This window comes from Talpa occidentalis, unplaced genomic scaffold (genome assembly GCF_014898055.3).
Source record: "Talpa occidentalis isolate TD23 unplaced genomic scaffold, MPIMG_talOcc4v2.1 talOcc4.12, whole genome shotgun sequence".
NCBI lineage: Eukaryota > Metazoa > Chordata > Mammalia > Eulipotyphla > Talpidae > Talpa > Talpa occidentalis.
In genome coordinates this window covers 83,746,572-83,760,849 of record NW_023601212.1, presented here as the reverse complement: position 1 = coordinate 83,760,849, position 14,278 = coordinate 83,746,572, and the positions used below count along the sequence as shown (strand labels likewise).

The following is a 14,278-nucleotide window of genomic DNA, read 5'->3' as shown; positions in this document are numbered from 1 at the left end:
AAATGGATAATAACTGTTTGCATCTCGAAAGAGTACTTATGGCCAATTGAAAAACTGAAAAAATATCATCCTGACATAGGATGTTCCAAAAGCCTAATTCATAAAAAAGACAATTTATTCTATATTTAATAAAATGTTTATTTAGGATGGTAACACAAGATAAATCATGCAAGAGCTTAGTAAAAACAAAACAAAAATGAAAGCATATAAGAAATGGCAATTGGTGTTGCCAATTAAAGAAAAAATGTGAATAATTACTACCCGAAAGCAATATGAAGGACATTTTGAATCTAAGCATGGACATGGTTGTAGGAATTTTTTTGAATTGTAAATTAAAGTCACAGGTAACTACATGTCTTTCATTCCTCAAAGGAGTCAAGCCCTAGATCCTAAATAGTCATAAATGTCCCTTGAGTCCTGCACTCAAATGGCAAGCAGCCCAGAACCTCTGCCCACTGAGTTTTCCGACACACTTGAGACAGTCTTAAACTGACACCTCTTAGCAGGGGAGGAAGGCAGGCGCCTTTGGTGACTCTCAATGACACTCTGCTACATTTAGAATCTTAGTTTGGTAATGCAAACTGTTAAGACTTGTAAGCCATTCTTAACAGCCTTAACTGTAGTGTTTTGATGTCCAAGAAAGGATTTCCACATCAGGTGCGAAGAAATTTGAACAGATATACCAAATTGAATATAGTGCCTCAAATTTCAACAAATATTAACTCAGCTCTTGGCAAAAAATAAATATAGTGGAATGTAAGTTTGCTAGATCCAAGAATATATATAATCTACCAAACATCAAGGAGTACAATTTCATTGCAGACAAAAAAATCAACAAATTCAAAGAATTAAAAAAAAGTTGCACTTATTCCTCACAAAACCTTCACTTTTGGAAGTACCCCAATTGAAGCTACACACTGAATTTATTAATACAGCATTAAGTTTCTTTGTGTAAAAAAATCTTTGTACATAGTAATAAAAAAAGATAAGGCAAGATGCATCAAACAGAAACCTCTGGTTCTTTTCCTCTGGGTATTACAGAGCCACTGATGACGATCTGCAACAAGAGTGAAGTTTCTGGTTTTCCATATCAAGCATCTTGTGCCTTTGCTGTGGTAAGAATTCTGTCCGAGCACCCTGAAGGACAGATGCTGGTGATGGTCTTTGGCACTTACGCTGGCAGACTGAGCTTCTTTCCCTTGAGCACTAGAATTTTAAAGAGAGGAAAAGAAAACAAAAGGTTGCATATATTGACAAGTTGAGTTTCCTGCTTCCTCGTCCTACAAGACACTACATTAGCAAAGAGCCCAGAAACAGTCTTTTGGTAACAAATAGTCATTTGATTTTGGTGTCAATAAATGAAGCCCTCGATCTATGAAAAAGTCATGCACATACAGACTGACATTTTCTTGTTTTATTTAAATTAAATCATTTGTAGATGATTTTAAATAATTAAAGCTGATGACCTCAGCTTTACTGAGGTATAATGAATAAAAAAATTGTAAAACACTTAAAGGGAACATCATGTGATTTGATATATGTTTTTATCGTTAAAGAACTTCCACCATCTAGTTGATACATTATCACCTCACATCAATATGGGTATTTTATTAGTGTACCTGACATAGCAATTGTATATGAAAATACAAATAGGACTGAAATTCCTATTAAGTTCACAGAAGCTTTTTGGTATAATCACTTTCCTCTCTGGTCAACACATATTAAAATATAACTATTATGTAGAGATGTCTACGAAATCTTGGCCATCATTTAAAAGAAAAGGGAGATGATATAATCCACTAGTAGGAATTTTATATTACAGCAGGGATTCTTATCTTGTGGTCTTTGGTGGGTTCCAGGGACCCCTGCATCCTCTAAAGCTATATGCATACATTTGTATGCATATACTATGCCTCATTTTTTTTTTTTTAAGCAAGGACATGGCTTTTGCCATATTTTTGTTAAGTTCATATGTTCCACACTCACCTCAATGCAAATATATACATATACAAGAATGCTAATTTAAGCACTGTATTTCAAAAGAAGCAAATCAGTAATAGCTTAAATACCCATAAACAGGGGACTAAGTAAATTTGGTAACGCACATAAAGAAATATTTATTGACATAAAAACATTAACAGTAATTTTCTCTGAATGGTAGGATTTCAGGAGACTGTCTTCAAAATTATTCATTTTGATTGAATTTTTTTTACAATGAAAGCATGCCACTGCAGAAAAACAGCTCAGTAAGCGAAAAAGACTAAACACCCTGACCCAGGATTTTGACAGTCATTAAAATGTTTTTCTGAAGCCAGTCCTGATTTATGAACTAGTGACTGACTAGGAGCAAAGGAGCGCCCCAAAGCACACAGGGCTGTGGGACAAAGCAAGCAGGGCATGGCCCAACGTACCTTTTGTTATATACAAGTAAAAGAAGTCACAGTAGAGAATGGTCTGGACAACACCGGCCACGACAGCGATGAGGTCAAAGAAACCCTCAAAGTAGAAGCGCCAGATCCAGTTGACGAGATACAAAGCACGGTAGAGGCCCAGGAAAAACAGGTAATGGGTGGTGATGGTCTCTGCCTCCCCGGTCTTGCTGATCATGAAGAGCTGTGGAAGGATAGCCACCGATTCCAGATAGATGGAGAAGGTCCACAAAATCTGTAAGAGAAAATGCAGCTTTGGTTAGCATCTAGGGCCCACTGTGAACTCACGGGAAATACCCTAACTTTATGGGGGAGCAGCATAAAAAGAATCTGAGTATCTAAGCCTAGAATCAGGTAGCTTAGCAATTTAATAAATCACAGAAATAGAACTACAGTTAAGAGGCATGGTCATTCCCAGTGACAGTTGAGTGGCCTAGACATCTGTACCTTTGCACTTTTATCACCTTGTCTCCCATGTGTGGTTTTTCCATGTGCAATTTTCTGTGTATTTTCTACATACATATATAATGCTTCTCCTGGATAAGCTTGTCCTATTCTGAATCTGGGTGGATTTCTTCAGTCAGAGTCAAAACTGATAGCCAGATTCCTTCCCCTTCTTCACTGCTATTTTTCCTCTCCAATTGTCTCCTTCCAGACTAGTTAAATACTCTCACTAGTTTTCTTATTTAGGCTTTTTTCGAGTGGTTAAATCCCAGGGATAATTTGGAGTTGTAATCATGCAAATTCTCTGCCCAACATGGTACCTTATTAACTCTGGAGGCAGAAGGACTTGGGAATACTCCTTGGAGTGTGTTAAAAACCTAGGTGCCTCCAGCACCCATCACAAAGCCCAGAGTAGCTCAGTAACCTAATGGAGCCTAGAATACTAGGGAGGACAAGGCACTTAGGAGTAGCCACAGCACTGTACAGAGACGGGGACAGAGCAAATCACTCATCTTCCAAGCAAGGAGTACAGCAGTGTTGCTTCGGGGATTCACTGACATGTTATCAATGTGTGACACCGTCCATGAATAGGAAACAACAGTTGGGTCAGAGTTGGGAGACCACACCATCCAAGCACTCTGACAGGCAGGCCACTGTTTGACACACCAAAGAAGTCATGTTTATATTCTAGAGGAGAGTCAGGTAATAAGCTGTTAGCAGAACCCAAATATCTGGGTGCTAATTTCTGTCTATGATTAATTTACCCTAAATAGTGCATGTTGTACCAGAAGCTTCCCAACTTAAAAAAATTTTAAAAACCAGAACAGGTTATTCTGCAAACAGGTCTATTTCCCCAGGGCACCAGGATGAGAACACTAAGTGACTTCTTAACTAACCTCGAGAGGCGAGAAATCGTGATTGACTAGAAACGAGAGGCCTCCCACAGGGACCACCAGAAACTCGACTCGGAAGGTATCATGATTTCCATCATAGGTTGCCTTAAATTTCATGTAGATCAAATATACTGTCGCATAGGAGCAGGCAATGTAGATAAGCTAAAAACAAAAGAGAAAATATGAGGTCATCAAAACCATACAATTGTTTCAACTCCCTTGGTTTTCTACATCATCTATATATCAATTAATTTAATTTTTTTTAAATTTTTACAAGAATTAGGGTATAGGCCAGATGTGCGAGAGGGTGAGAGGACTCACCAGAGACAGAACAGGGCACAGAACAGGCAGAACGACTAAAACACATTGCTGAGGGGAGCAGTGGGCTAGACAGAAGAGGTGTGCCGCGTAATGTGGGTTGTTCTGCGGCCAGTGGGGATTGAACCGGCACTGCAGAGGCTGCGGACAGCCTCATAGTGCTGTGCTCAACCGCCTGCACCACCAGGGAGGCCCTATATATCAATTTTTAATTTAAAAAATAGTGTAAAATTCACTTCTTTGGGACATACAGTTCCATGAGTCATATAACCTAAACCACAATCAATTAACAGAATGATTTTATCCATACCCTCAACTCAACAATTTCTTCATGCTGCCCCTCTATAGGCAAGTCTCCACCCACTCCCAGCCGTAATTGCTGGAAATTGCCAATCTATTATTGGCCACTGCAGTTTTGCCTTTTTGAGAACACTACATAAATGGAGCCATGCATATGCTGCCTTTAAAATGGGTTTTTTATAGTTAGCATAATGCATTTGAGATCCAACCATGCTGCTGCATGTTTCTGTTTCTTCATTTTATTACTGAGTGGTACCTGGAAGTACCAGTTTATTCACTTACCAGTCATGGACAGGTGGGTTATTTCCAACTTGGGGAATGGTGGATAAAACTGCTATTAACAATTATGTATAGGGCCTCCCTGGTGGCGCAAGGGGTTAAGACGCAATCTATGAAGCTGTTGGCAGCCTCTGCAGCATGAGTTCAATCCCTGGCCAGGGAGATACCCACATGGCGCAGCAGACCTCTCCTGTCTCGCTCTCTGCTCCCCTCAGCAGTGTACTTAGGTCGATCTGCCTGTTCTGTTCCCCACTCTGTCTCTGGTGAATCCTCTCACCCTTGACACCTCTGGCCTGTACCCCAGCTCTTGTGTGCATAAATAATCTTAAAAAAAAAAAAAATTATGTATAAACTTTTGTGTGAACACAAGCTTTCTTTTCTCCTGGATCCCACCTAGGAGTAAGACTGCTGGATCGTATGTTAAATATAAGTTTAATTGTAGAAACTGCAGTTAATTTTTAATCTCATTTTAAACTACTAAAATAGCAGTTTGTGAAAAAAATGAACACAAAGGTCGATGCAGTTCAAAACCAATGCCCTTCTCTTCGCTATGAAGGTATTTCTTACAGCTTGCCTAAAGATCAGATAAACAATGTAGCTCATGCTAATCTTGGCAATGCTGGCTTTACTTAAATTGTTATTTAACACTGAACACTCAGATTGTTGCTATGAAATTCTGTCTTTGGTAACGTAACAAAAGCAAAACCAAAAGTAAGTGATAACTTGTGAAACATTGCTGCCTACAAGGGATAGATTTTGTTCACATAGTAGTAAAGCTGTTAAAGCATAGCTAGTAAATTACATGTTCTTTCATATTCAAAAAGTCAAACACCACATATTCATCTAACTCAAAGGAAAAGTCTTATATTCTGAAATACACCAATTTTCAGATTGCAGAATTTTAGGCCCAAGAACCAAATAAGAGACTTAGCTTATGGACAGCGACAACTGGGATATCTTTTGGAACTTGTTCAATTTAATTAGGAAGTCATTTGGGAAATGACTTAATAGGAAAATAAGAGCAACCATCAAGCTATCATAGGCTTCAAAACATAACAAAGATAATCAACAGTCCTTGGCATCTCACCAGGAAGTTATATTGGCAAATAAAAAAATCAACAAAATTTAAGTATGATGTGAGTGTAGTTTCTGACACAGTATAGCCCATATTAGTTATGTTAAAGAAGTTTCCTTCTATCATCAGCTTTCTAAGAGATTTTATTACTTTGAGCTTTTCTTCATCAAATGCTTTCTGAACTATTGAGAGAGCTAAATAATTTAGTCCACCAGTATGGTGAAAGGTTTAAAATTGTTGGTCATACCCACACAGACCCCATACTAAAAAAAAAGCCTAAACAAACCAAGGAAGACAACCATTGTATACTTTGTTTTCTACACACACACACACACACACACACACACACACACACACACACACACACACACACCATGAATATGAATAGCATGTCACCTATAAAACCAAAATACACATACATCTATACATACAATCTCCTGCAGCAGAACATCCATTCAAGCTCACAGTAGCTGGGGGGTCCTCCTGAACCTAGTCTATAGCCAGATTATGTCCATCATGGCTTCAGCAGTCACTTGGGAAAGAAACTGCTTTTCTCCTCTAATCAATGCTCTGCATTTAAAATAAAAAGCTACCAGAACACAAAACTCACCTGTCATTCCTATGATTTTTAGGAGATTATGCTTAGAAATCAGAACCAAGTAAGTATTCCTTGGAAAGAGAGGTATCCTGAGGGGGAGAGGAGGAATTCTTGCTCACTTGCTTCTGATACCTGCAGTTTTAACTTCCTAGACAAGCAGGGATCTAGCCATTTTTAAGAACACTAAGGAGTTCCTGACAGCCATTCCTTAGTAACAGAGTACCAACAATCAAGCACCTACACTAGTGCCCCGCAAGCATTTATAGAATCATTGCCCCATGTTTTCCTCTCATAGCAGTTATCACAAGCTGCAGTCTTTCAGTTTGTCTGCTGATGATGGGTCTAGTCTCCCCCACCAAACAGTAAGTCTCCTGCTGGTTTTCTGCCCTGTCCTCCGTGCTAGAAGGTGTCCAAGCCTATATGAGCTTAAGGACCACGTGAAAGAGCAGAGGTCTCCCTAAGCGTGAAGTGTGTACCACCACGGTTTATGTTAGGTGCTACAAAAACAGTTTATGGTGTTTTTTTTTAAAGATTTATTTATTTATGAATACAAGAACTGGGGTATAGGCCAGAGGTACGGGGAGTGAGAGGTTTCACCAGAGACAGAGTGGGGAAAAGAACAGGCAGATCGACTGAAATACACTGCTGAGGGGAGCAGCGGGCAAGCCAGGAGAGGTCTGCTACGCCATGTGGGTTGCTCGCCATGGGGATTGAACTCATGCTGCGGTGGCTGTGGATAGCTTCATAGGTTGTGTCTTAACCCCTTGCACACTAGGGAGGCCCCCTACAGTTTGTGTTTTAATAAACATTTGTCTTTAGAATAATACAAGGACACTAAAGGTATCATGGATACTAATCCTTAAGGCAAGTTAGAGGGTTTAAAAACAATCTAAGGGGCCTCCCTGGTGGTGCAGGTAGTTGAGCGCAGCACTGTGAAGCTGTCCACAGCCTCTGCAGTGCCTGTTCGATCCCCGCCGGCCACAGAGCAACCCACACGGTGGGGCAGACCTCTCCTGTCTCACCTGCTGCTCCCCTCAGCAGTGTTTTTCAGTCAGTCTGCCTATTCTGTTCCCCGTTCTGTCTCTGGTGAATCCTCTCACCCTCCTGCACATCTGGCCTGTACCCCAGTTCTTGTATAGATGGATGGATCTTTAAAAAAAAATAATAATAAACATCTAAGTAAATTAGGGCAAATGCTGCTTAAGCACAGCAGAAATAAAAAAATGCACATATAGAAGTTTAAGACAGATATAAAAAACAAGGAGGAGATGCCTACACAAATCCCTCACACAGCAGCAAAATGAGACACTGCAGCAAGGAGCCACTTTCATTCCTTGTTCTGAACTGACTTGCTGGGTTTCCCAGGGAATCTGTAATTTCTCACTGCTTGAAACATAATTGCCACCCTTTTTTTTGTGGGGTTATCAAGAACTTTAGAAGTTTATCATACTCGAGGAACTTAGCATTTCAAAATCTTTATGTGCAAAGTACTTTAATTAAGTAGATGCTGCTTTAAAACAAAAAATAGGCTTAGTGGTAACTCTATATCTAGTTACATGTACAAGGTGGTCTAAAAGTTTAAGTCAAGAACACCATGTTTAGACATTATTCTTGAAGATATTTAAGTAAACATGCAGCTGACAAAAACTCCAGTTTTCACGGGCCTGTGAATTATGGGTAAAATACATTCCCCCTTGCATGCCATACCATACCTTCATAGATGTATTATATAATGAAATAAATGAAGTAAAAAGATCCAGGTAACGAGTTGTGAAGACCAGTGCAAACAGAAGTTGGCTTTTTCCAGAAATACCTGGAGAAACAAAGGAGAGCATCAGAAAAGCCCTGAAGAGTGTAATGATTCTGTACATAATGCTGTGCATAACGTACAGATATAGTAAGCAAGACACCAGGGGTCAAAGGCCAATGTCTGGGATGATGCTAAATAAATGAGAACAGTTTTAGTTTTTCTTTCCCTTAATATTTTTGCTTCCATGGGGAGCATCTAACAACTTTTCTCTCTTACTATGATGAGTGACTCTGGGAAAGTGATTTACTTATGCCATCACCAATGTACCAGGATGTATATCATTCAAATGAACATTATAATCCTTAAATATGTAACCTCAGCTAGGAATAAATTTGATACTCGTTATTTAGTCTTGTAAATTGTTACTTTTAGCATCTTACTTTTCGTTTTAAAACAATACTTCATGATAACTAATCTTTCTAGGACTGAAATAGTAACTAATCTTTTTAGGACTGCAATGACTAAGGGGATGAGGAACCAGGTGGAGAACCTCCATCCCGCCCCCATGACAGCAGTGTGGCCTCCCAAGGTGACTTCTCTGGTGAGGGCATCAGTTGGACACTGATTTTTAAAATTCCATCTCTTAGATTCAGCACCCAACCAACTTCATACTACCATAAAAACGTTCCTGAATGTTATGCCAACACAAGAATGGGAACCTTTAACTATGCCAGTCAATCAGAGCAGCAGTCTGTTTTTAACATCTTGAAACTACCACCTCCAACAAGCAACCCACCTCCAGAGCACGACTGTGTCTCATGGAGACTCAGCTGGAGAAGTTTAGAAGGTCACATAGCAAGCATGCTTTTCTGACATCTATATTTCAACAAATATTTATGTCAAGGGACTGGAAACACGGGTTTTGGATGTTGGAGAGTAAGTGAATTCACTACGGAAAATGAAGGCTGACTAGCTATCAGAACACACTCACCCTCATCTACAGTGCAAACTTCACACCACCAGATATTTAAGTAAGCAGGTATTTAGCAGAAATACCAGTTTCCAAATTATTAGCACTATTCCCCTGGAACATGAAAATCACATTGTTTAAAAATATTTTACAAGCCAATTTTGTAACTGAAAGTCAGTCCGGATAGAAGCTGCTTTTTATATATGAATAACTGCAGTTCCAGTCTATTCACCAACACCTAGATAGAAACTAAAAGAAATTTCTTTCAGTTTCTGTGCTTCTGAAACTATCAGTAGTAGCTAATTTCTGGGCCAAAAGGTAGAGATACAGCCAGTAAGACTTTTCTTTTAGACTTTCCTGCAATAATGGGAAACTTTTTTCCCCTATAGAAGATCACTGTTCCAAAGGAGAAACAATGGGGATGCCAGTGACATAAAACCAGGGAGACAGAGGACAAGAAGGATAGGGAGCATGTGTGGGTCACATACGACATTGAAGCCTTGAAAGATATATTTCCTATATAGTTCTAACACTTTAAATGAAAAATTATAGGGCACGCATGGCATTTTTGTTATAAGGGCTTTGTTCTAATGGGATTTTGGCAGTAGGCATATGGGAAATTTTGCCATTGTCAGCATTCCTATGCTAACCGTCAGGGACTATCCTACTGCTTTTACTAGGCCCCTCTGAGGCCCAACTCACACATCACTTCCTCTGGGAAGTCATCTTTGAAGACAGCCTTCCTTGGTACTATTTATTCATTCAGCAAGTACACAATGGGAACTGCTTCATGCCAGCCACTGCTCTCCATTACAGTACTTATAAAAACACACCGTGATAATCTGATGGCCTGTCTCCCCTCTCCTATACCCCGCACCAGACACTAAGCTCTCCAAAGGCTGGGGTCATGACTTTTTCCATTTTGTATTCTCTGTGCTGAGCACTCGGTCTAACACATAGCAGGGCTAAGAAAATATATGCTGAGTGGATGAACAAGTGAACAAAAGAAAATGGAATATATTTTATTTCATGTCATGGGGTAAATTCTCATTTTGCAATTTTTCTGGATAATACTTTCAAACAGTTCTTAAGTCATTCTGTGTCTCTATCACGGTAAACAGACAGTGTGCTTTGGGCCCTGCCCTAATTAACTACCATGAAAGGGTGGGCAAACGCCTTGGGCAGAGCATGGATAGAGGAGCAGGCATGTGGCCTGGAGCTTATCCAGTGGTACAGAATCCACACAGGAGCCACCATGATGGGAATCTGAGGATGCTTCTGTCACTTTACTCTCTTTTCCCTGCCTGTGAACTTGATTAATAAGAAGTAACTTTTTCTTTTAAAACAAGAAACCTTTCCTGCCTTCAGAGCAAGGCACGGGTCCTAACTGAAGACAGAGCAGGGGCAGGAATCTCCTTCTGGGGGGAATCCTGCTCCCAAGGTCAGTTCTGTCTTGGGATCAAAGCATGCAAAGGCTATCAGGTAAAAAGCTCTCACAGAATAATCACTGAATAAAAGCCCACAATTATACACTGTGTATGTTACTTTAAGTGCCAAGTGAAAAGTTTCTTATATTCCCATTGCCTTATAAAATAGAACCTTCAACCAAAGAGAAAAGTTTCCATGAATTATTTTTGTCCTGGTCACACACTGGGGATGCTTCCAAACTCTGTAGGCCAGACCACCAGGATAATCTTCACAGTGGCTCTCAGCAAGGGTGAGCTCATGGTAACCACTATCTCAAAGGAGTTATCTACTTTCCTAAAGACCAGCTAACTTTCTCTGGAACCAGTAGCCCCATAGTTAGAAACCACTTCATAACACTACTCTTGGATTTAGGGAGACACCTTGGAGTCAGAGGGTCTAGGTTCAAGCTCAGTTACCCCATTTAGGGTAACTGGGCTCATTACATTATTGGTCCTTCCTAAACCTCACTTTCTCACCTATCAATTGGGGACAAATTAAGCCAACTTTGTGGGATTGTTAGGAGGAGGAAAAGGTGACAGCTGCTATAAAAAGGGTGCTAGGAATGTGATGGCAAAGCTTCTTGAAGCACTTGATGACAACAATAAAAGATGTTCTCCATTTGCTTCAAAAAATATAAACTGATTATGTAAAATGCATATGCGTGAAATGCCTATGCCCCCTTCATGTTTGGTAGATGAAAAATCTAAAGCCTATATAACCACAGGAAACAGCAATCTAAACAATAGGTGGAGGAGGGAAAGGGAGAGAATAAAGGAGGAGGGCTGGGAGTCATGGATCCCAGAAGGACTCCACTAGTGATTTAAGCCCAATGGATAGAGCTCTGTTGGTAACTGTCGGCCTGCAGGAAAACGTAGATAGGACGTTCTGCATCTATAAACCAAGGCTTCCTCTCCCAAAGCCATCCACATCAGTGTTTAAGACAAGAATAAAGAGATAATTGTGGTTCCAGCTGCAATGACAGTTCAGAAATAAGAAAAACACACTTCATTTGGGCATCCCTCTGAAATAGCAATGGCAGCCACAGGAAAATACTGATTCAAACAAAGGTAAACCAAGATCATGCCCCCACTTTAACACAGGTCCTTTAAGACAGATGTTCTCAATTAGACAGTCAGGAAAACAGAGTCTCCATCTTCTTCATTGACCTGTCTCATCCCTCACCCCAAGGGAAAAAAACAACATGATTCTGAAGCTGCAGGCATGTTCAAAACATGTGCCAACATCCTAATGTGAACCTCAAACCAGTATTTTCAAAGCGAGAAACACAACCTGGATGACTCCAGTTGTTTGAGAAACTCATATCAAATTCTTACTCCTTCAATAGTCTCTAAACAATTTCTATAATTTAGGATGGAAAAACAAAGCTGGTAGTTAAATTTGGTGCTAAATTCTGATGATTTTGATATTTAAAATGTCAGGAAATCTCATGTACAAGAACTAAAACAATCCTAAGCCTGAGGATGAAATTAGATTAACAATGGCCTATAACTACAGTTAACTATAGGAATACTTGGCAAACTCACATGAACTTAATTTATTGTCCACATTATTTTGACTCTGGTATTTTATATTTTCCTAAATGTTCCTAATATCCCAAATGAAAACAGTGAACGTTAAAAAACAAACAAAACATCATGCCCTTTCACCTTCTCCTTAAAAATTCTAAGGAGGTCCCCTTAAGAATTCTATTTACAGAGTAGCACTGAATTCTCTCATACATCTTAGTTTTTAGACACATTTAGGAGACAGGATGCCTAACACTAAAGAATACATCTTTAAAATTCTCATTACAAGAAGAAAACACCGCAAGTGTGGGTGGTGATGTTAACCAAACTTAATGTGGTACATATTTTGTTACATGTATCAAACCCCAAACTAATACAACATAACAAGTCAATTATATCTCAATAAAACATGGAAAATAACATTTTCTTAGTGTAATAAAAAAGTGCCCTAAACTATGGGTCTGACATCAAAGTAGACAGAAATCCTTAATGGAGAGTTACTGCTTGCCTGTGTTTCAATCCTGGCTCTTTACCACTAATTTCCTCACCTCCCTTAATCTCAGCTTCTTCCCTCACAGAATGAGGACAAAAGAACAATTCATAAGGTTATTTTAAGGACTACATGGGATAAGCCGCTTAAGGCATTTAGCTCATTACCTAGTGAGTACCCTTAAATGTCAGCTACAATTGCTGCAATTATTTTGCTGTCAGTGAAAATCACACATTTGAACCTCTCAGAACTGTGAAAATTGAGAACCTCCAAGCCAGATATGCTGGTTTCAGTACATGGACTTTGTAACATCCATTTTGATTGCTCAAAGGTCTTTTGCTTACTTCCTGGATCTCAGCTATGTTCCAGGGAGACAGGTGAGGCCTGAAGACAGCATTCAAAAGATGTGGTGTAACTTTAGATGTGGAGATTCTTAGAACTCAATGAGGTAAATGGAATCTTTGCACCCAGGTCCTTTCATCTTTTACTGCCTCTGCAAAATTAAAGTTCTTGAATTCATCAAAAGTTATTTCTCTTAAGCAATGTTACCAAAAAATAAGTCTATGAAAGACACTGCATTTTAAGAAATTACTTTAAAATTCTCCATTCTTAAGCTTTTAAGATGAGTGAAATATAAAACTTTACAACTAATATCTGGAAAGACGCGTCTCACTGCCTCCCAGCAAAGCATGCGTGAAATGTGCACTCCCCGGGAGGGAGTCGCCAACTCACTGGTGACGTGGAGTGAGGAGTTACAGGAGGCAGGCAACCTCCGCGGTACCCGGCGCCGCAGATTTAAGAGCAGCCGTTATTAGATGGAGGAGCTCAGATCGGACAAATCAGTTCTGTTGCTCAAAACAGCATTAACTGCCCCCAAGGAACTCACTTAGCGACCTCCCCACCCCCCCTCCCGTGGCGGGCATGATCCTGCACCCGAGCGCTGGGGTGAAGCCCGCATAAACTGGGGACAGTGCTCACTCGACACCTTAACCTGAGGGCCGGTCCTGCAAGGGGCAAAGTGGGGGACGGGATGACCTCTCCCCGCGCCAGCCCCACCTCCCGGGCTGGCCTGGCTGCCACGTCAGGCCGAAACCGCCGCGATCCTGCCCATCCTCCTCCCGCTTGTCCCATTGATTCGCCGGCTCCCAGCACTCTGGACCCCGGTCCAGGACACCCGACCCGCGCGCCGAGAGAGCCCATTAAAGCCGGGCTGCGGGGGCGCCCCTGGCGGGCACCCCCCTCCAAACTTCCCCGAGAAAGCAGGGTTCCGCGCAGTCCGGTTGGCGCCTTCCTCCGCCCGACCGCTCAAGTTCGGCAGAGCCCCAAGTGCACAGCGCGGCCCAGAGCAGGGACACCCCGCCCGGGCCCGAGCGCCCGCCCGAGGGGCTGCAGGCGCCCTGCTGGAGGCGGCCGGCCGCGGGCCGGCAGAGGGGGTGTGTCAGGCCGGCGCGGCCGGCAGGCCGAGGTCGGCAGCTCCTCGGGCGACCCGGCCCCGCGCCCGAGCTTCCCCGGGGCCTTGCCCGGCCGCTCACCGGCGCAGGAGCGAGTCTTCCAGATCTTCAGTAGCAGGATGACGATGGCCGCCAGGTGGGACAGGTCCCCGGTGAGCCGGAAGATGTTCATGGCGACGGCTGTCAGCGCGGTGGCCCCGGGGCTCGGTGGCTCAGGAGGCGTCGGCGGCCCCTGAAAGGAAGCGGCGAAGATGGCGAAAGCGGGCGCGACGTGGCCAGAGACGTGGC

At 41.6% G+C, this 14,278-nt stretch overlaps 1 protein-coding gene across 1 annotated transcript; it reads right to left on the bottom strand.

Moving 5' to 3' along the window:
- Positions 1-760: 760 nt before the first annotated feature.
- On the bottom strand, positions 761-14,278 carry KDELR2 (KDEL endoplasmic reticulum protein retention receptor 2). The gene is made up of 5 exons (XM_037507121.2): positions 14,072-14,278; positions 8,049-8,149; positions 3,770-3,928; positions 2,412-2,664; positions 761-1,206 (listed from the first exon to the last, which is right to left on the bottom strand). Exons 1-5 carry the CDS (start codon positions 14,160-14,162, stop codon positions 1,172-1,174), a joined length of 639 nt encoding a protein of 212 aa, XP_037363018.1. The 5' UTR covers positions 14,163-14,278; the 3' UTR covers positions 761-1,171.

Coding starts and splice junctions, on each gene's coding strand:
- KDELR2 (XM_037507121.2), bottom strand. CDS start 14,162: ATGAACATCTTCCGGCTCACCGGGGACCTGTCCCACCTGGCGGCCATC. Junction 8,150..14,071: donor GAAGACTCGCTCCTGCGCCG/GTGAGCGGCCGG, acceptor TTGTTTCTCCAG/GTATTTCTGGAAAAAGCCAA. Junction 3,929..8,048: donor TATATAATACATCTATGAAG/GTATGGTATGGC, acceptor TTTTGTTTTTAG/CTTATCTACATTGCCTGCTC.